General features: G+C 37.1%; 1 protein-coding gene across 1 annotated transcript in view; it reads right to left on the bottom strand.

The window, feature by feature from the left end:
• Positions 1–6,000, bottom strand: part of ARHGAP12 (Rho GTPase activating protein 12) — a 72,865-nt gene that overhangs the window by 9,156 nt on the left and 57,709 nt on the right. The window contains exons 7-10 of the mRNA XM_072413401.1: positions 3,817–3,921; positions 2,746–2,844; positions 1,096–1,213; positions 160–279 (exon numbers count right to left, since the gene is read on the bottom strand). Coding sequence (XP_072269502.1) covers positions 160–279; positions 1,096–1,213; positions 2,746–2,844; positions 3,817–3,921 — 442 coding nt within the window. The remainder of the gene's footprint in view (positions 1–159; positions 280–1,095; positions 1,214–2,745; positions 2,845–3,816; positions 3,922–6,000) is intronic.

Here is a 6,000-nt window from a genome sequence, read left to right as displayed (position 1 = left end):
AGTGTGACTCGGGTTTAACGCTATTTGCAGGTAAAAATTTTTAGGTTGAAGCTACCCTGAGTGTGACTCGGGATTAGCGCTATTTGCAGATAAAATCCACCCAGGATTACTGCTGGGGGGTTAAAACAGTCTGACAAATGAGCAAGTTCTTTCCTTTACCTTTGATGTAGCCCTTCTCACGGACAGCTTGTAATGTCGGCCTTCGAATGAGAAATTTCTTTAACTTCGTTTTGGTCTTTTTCTGCTCGGTGTTATCAATACTGGCTGTTTGTTTAATGGCTAAAATAAAGAAAAAACAAACTAAGTAGAAAAGTGGATTGTGATATACAGAAAACTACAGGTGTGCGAGAGCTACAGATCCCATTGTACTGGGGCTTCCTGAACAGCTGTGGAAATCCCAACTACACAAAACACATCCCCTCATTGAAAGTCACTGGATTCCAGAAATGTATTGATTCATACATGTAGTCCAATTTTTTCTTTTTTCACACAGTTAAACAACGCAAATATTTCTTGTCTTTCGTTCTGACTAATTTAATACAGCAGTGCTAAGAGTAATTTCTTATATATCATATGCTGAAGCCTTTAACAATAATAATACATCCTCGGTCAGAAAAGCCGGTACAATAAATGGCAAAGGCTATGTGACAAACTAGTATGGAACATAGGTGATACCCATAAATAGGAATAACTATTTTCATTTTCAAATATTTATTGGAAGGACAATAGCTGAACTATTGAACAAGACACTAATGTACATCATGTGGCCATCTTCAAATTAAAGTACAGGTATGCCTGTGTACAGAGCTGACCGGTCACTTATGGTGCTGATCATAATATAAATACTCCACATGATGTAGAAAAGATTTCAGGTATGCCTTAAACTGGCATGAGACAGACACCCCACCTCTATGCAGCTTGCGGTCAAAGTAGACTCATGGTAGGTGTGTGACAATTACGACAAGCTGCCCAGTGAAACAATGTCATTGATGGGTAACAATGCATTTTCTTCTGTTTACACAGAAGCTTGATGCTGGCTTAGCTCTTAATGTTACATCCTAAATTTGATCCTGAGTGGATCCTTGGAAATCTTACATCGATTCTTTTTGGAGTCTTTATCATGATCCTTTTCCTTGTCATGCTTATCTTTCCCTTGTTTTTCCACCGGAGAGTCAGGAACATTATCCTCATTGGTTTCTTCCAACTCTGTAATCTATACATAATAAAAAAAACAAGGACATTAGTGAAGCCCTAAATTATTTTTACTATGCAAACACAGTTTAATTTTAACATATATGCGAAGGAAACAAATCTATATGAGCACAAAGTATAACTACAGGATCCCAGTACAGGATGTAATTGGTAACAAATTGGGAATTATGAAGTGCCATGTAATGCTCGGTAGCTCCGAACAAATCTGCAATTTTCAATTGCTTTTGAAAAGTCACGTCATGTCAAGGTGAATGTTTTCCACATAATGAAAAACATTCAATTACAACATTTTGTGTCAATGTTCTAAAAACCACAAGCAATATTGTTCTAAAAATATCCAGGATGGGATTTCTGTTCAGAAGTGCTGCAGGCTCCACAAACTTTATGGTCTGATTGAATATGAATGATTTTGTGTTTATCTAAGAAACTACCAAGATTTATTCTACAATGCCTGACAAACACTAGAGAGAATCTACAAGTCAGTTATAGAGGTATAGATTAACTTTACCCAGCTAAACTAAGACCAGCTATTACAAGTGTCCAGGCACTCCTAAATCACCAGTGTTCAGTGTCTTGCTATCTGCTTTGCAAGAGAATCTAAATGGCATGCAGTGTACTTCTAATTAGAGTGCTAGTAAGCATGGATTAGTCTGGGTCTACACGGGCGGTTTAAAAAACGCATGTAAACGTTCCTATAATGTTTATATGCGTTTTTAAAGCTTGTCTTTAAAACCCTAAAAAACAATTCTATAAACGCCTATGATAGGTTTTAACGTGAATTGCCGGAATTTTACATAAGCGTTTATAAAAGGTTTACTTTTAACCCTTTTAGGGAATGAGTACAGGTGTACAAAAAAAAAACCTTAAAAAAAAAAACTTTGTGATTGGCTGAGAAAAGGGAAACCCTGATGACAGCTCAAGCATCATCAAGATTTCCCTTTCCTCAGCCCATCAGGGAGCGGAGAAACTAGCTCCACTCTGCTTTGCAGACAGCTTCCATTCCCTGATTACTCCCGCAGCCCTAGAGGAGCTGTAGTATGTGTTCTTAGATAAAGAACACATTGTTTTCAATGGAAGCTTTCATAAAAAAACGCTTGTAAAAGCCTCCATTAAATTCAATGGGAGCGTTTCCAAGTGTTTTCCTATGTTTACAATGCGTTTTTAACATTGCAAGCAACGTTTAATATAAAGCTCATAAACGTGCCTCAAGGAAACATCCTGGTGTAGATTAGCCCATTGGAATGCATGGGAATTTCAAACATGGGCTTTTAAAGCCTCAGGTTAAACACTGGGGAAAACGTCCGTGTAGACTAAGCCTTATAGATACAGAATATAAAATATTTTAAAATACGCTTGAGGTATATAAATTGTATTTACGTTCACAGAATATGTAACTTCAGCAAAGTCTATTACATCTGTATACAGTTCTGCCTCAAGGTGACTATCGATTGAATTATAAAAATGCATTATTTTTCCAGATATTTGTGATTTGCTATACAGGAAACTGCTCAAAGATGTAAAAGATGATCGTACCGGAACACCAATAGTGTTGCAAAGTGCTGTGTACCATTCTTTGATCATATTGTCATTATCTGATTGAATCAGTAGCTCTGTTCCTGAGTTGGTTTTAACCTGTAGAAAATAAAATATGTTACATGTATTATCCAGCTAAGATGAATTAAGTACAACACAGACCACTAAATTATTATAACTCCATAGTAAATAGAAGACAGAAATTCTACATGATAAGCCATAAGGTGTACCATTTTGTTGTAAAGGATTGCTCTTTTAGAAGGGCAAATTTAAAGCACATATCAATATTACCATGGCGTTAATTGTAAAATAAGACAAAAATGATCATAAAATTAGACTATCAATCAGTTTAGTTGTTCAGCAGCCAGTCATCCTCCAGACACCATACATGTTCAGGTCAAAGAATGATGGTTATCATGTATCAAGCTCAGGGCATTCCAGGAGGTGTGGTATTATTTTTTGTGGTTGGAACATACGCGTGTGCCAGATGGAGTGGGAGCTGAAGACGAGCTGAAGGAAAGGGTATTTGAGATCTGAAAGTATTTTTTCTACATCTCAGATGGGGTATAAAGTATACTTCTCTCATGAGGTGGGTAGTGGTTAAGCTGGGGAATAGGACATAGAATGCCTGTATGCCTTTTTAAATTAACACCTTTGTTATCAAACAGCTTCAAGTTTAATCATCCTGTTACAGGTAACAGTCAATTTATTTTACAGTTGCTAAAAACATACTGTAAGATAATTCAGATGATCCTGTTGGGTTGAAACAATTAATGCCCCGTTATCAGAGGGAAATGGGACTGAACAGCTAGGATAACACAACCCTGCCGATTAACATATCAGATCCTGTATTCATCTAGTGAGCCAATCAACAATTATTTTATGTCCATCTGTGGCCTCACTAGCCTTCATTTTTTACCCAATTACCTTGATGCATCACAGAAATGTTGACTATCTACTCTAAAGGAGTAAAACTGTATAACTATATAGCTAACATTTACCAACTATCAATTTTCAAAGCAAAACATTTCTAGACCAAGTCTTAATTATATTGGAGATATTAGACTTTACCTCTATAACATTCTTTTTGCTGGATTTATCCTTTGTAGCCCATTCCACTGAGGCTCCTTTAAGATCCACCGTAAATTCTGGTTTGGACTGGTTACTTCCGAATTTCTGGAATTAAGAAGTTATCAGTCATGGTCATGACAACACAATGTCCAAAATAATAATTACAGCTATTTTCTGAAAACATATTACTTGTAAAAAAAAAAAAAAAGAAGTACATTAAAGAGCCAGTCCAGGTCAAAGTGTGATCTTAGTTTGTTTCCTGGCTTCCTATATATCTTGGGGGTTTCTAGTGGTGAGGCCTCCCAACTGTAGTTCCCCTTCTGCTTATTTTGCATGAGTCCTGTTACCACAGAAGTTATTTGGCATTTCCAAACTGTTGCAGAAGGAAGACCTTGAGGTAATGGCCGGGAACCAGAAGAAAAGAGACCTTTGCAAACAATCATGTGTCCACTTCACCAAACTTTGCTGGGTTGAAGAGGAAAGCTTTCTGAATAAAAGTTTAGCCTTTGACACTTGTAAAATGGTGGCACCCCCCACTGTTACTTACTTCTCCATCCCCATAGATAAACCCCCCACAAGTAAACACAGTATACAGGTATCTGACAAATCTAGAAACATGCCAGATGCTAAAGATCTTGCACTTGAATTATCTTTTTAACCCATCAGCGCAGGAAGGAAAACAGGTAAACAATATTTTCCTGTTTTCTAGGAAGAAAGACAAAGCTGTCAATTAAAAAAATTGCTTTATATTTCAGTGGTTTACCAATGATGGAGCAGATCAGTGATGTGGATTGGCTTTTTAAAGGAAGAAATTTCCCACTTTAGTTGGGACATAACAACACACAGAGAAGCTGCAAGCAGGACTGCCGAAGCAGCTGTTGCATTCACCCTTTTGTAAAACCTAACAAAAGGAGTGTAAAGCAAATTAAGGACCAATGAGCTTTTCAATGGCTTTGCTGATGTTACTTCAATACACCTGCAGGAAGTAAAGCGCTCTTTGTGAGATATTACAGTTGTACTTTGACAACATTTAACATAGGAAGAGTAGCTCCTAAATACAGAAAGCTTGCACAAGGGGGACAATCCTTACGAACTTAATTCAACATTTAAGATGCTCTTGCCATGCTACTGCCCTGGTAGACTAAAGGCAACAAGCATAAAGGCAACAAGGTTTTGTGATGGCTTACAGATTTATATGCTCTACATGCAAAATAAAATCATGCACTTGTATAGATGAAAGATACAGGACTGACGTTGACAAAACGTTGACGATGAAGAGTGTTTTTCCAGGCAGAGAGGAGTGACAGGAGGATCACAGAGACAGAACAACCAGTGCAGAAGGACTTTGTTGAAGAGGGAGGAAGAGAAGGGGCATTTCAAAATAACAAAAGGCATATTAGCACAATAATCAAATAACACATAATCCAGATACTAAATTCAGTGTTAAAAATGTTTTTCTAAAGATGATGGCAGTCTGTACTGGCTAATATATTTGAGTGGAAAAAGTTACAAACTGTATTAAACACTTTTAACCAATCACCATTTTTGTTTGCCAAAAGAGAGTCAGGTACCGAATACTTTTGGATGTGCTCCCCAGTGTTCTCCGCAGCCCATTTTAGCCGGGCACACTACCTGACACTTTTCTGTAACCAGCCTGCTGTTTTTTGGTGGTTACTGAAAAGTTGGGTCACAATAAGAGGGCTTACACCCGCCTATTGCTTCTTCCCACCAAGTTTTAACAACATTTTGGGGGAGAATACTGGTTCCCAATAATTTCTTCATAGGTGATAATGAAAACAGGACTTCCTTTGCCCTAAAGAGTTATCTTCTTGCTTCCTGTTGTGTCTTCAGTTAGGAAATGAAGATGGATGTAGCCAATTAGATGTAGACCGAAAACTGAAAGGATTTTAAACCATTTTCTACTCTATACAAAGCTCACAAATATTTTAACTGCTCATACCTTCATCAATAAGTCTATAGACACAGTTTTGCTTTAAAATAAATTACTATTTTGCACTCCACTCTGAGCCCAACCAAAGCTAAAGAAATTAGAGCTGTGGTTTCTATTGGATTGTAAAACAGCAGCTATAGAAATGCAATTAATTTTAAGAATTGCAGTCAGAATTTTAACTACCTTGCCTTCCTAAAGACATTCATCTAGTGATAAAGATTTAATATCTAGCT

The sequence above is a fragment of the Pyxicephalus adspersus genome, chromosome 5 (genome assembly GCF_032062135.1).
Source record: "Pyxicephalus adspersus chromosome 5, UCB_Pads_2.0, whole genome shotgun sequence".
NCBI classification, from domain to species: Eukaryota; Metazoa; Chordata; class Amphibia; order Anura; family Pyxicephalidae; genus Pyxicephalus; species Pyxicephalus adspersus.
Note: the sequence above shows the minus strand (reverse complement) of the source record. Positions and strands in the feature narration are given on the sequence as shown.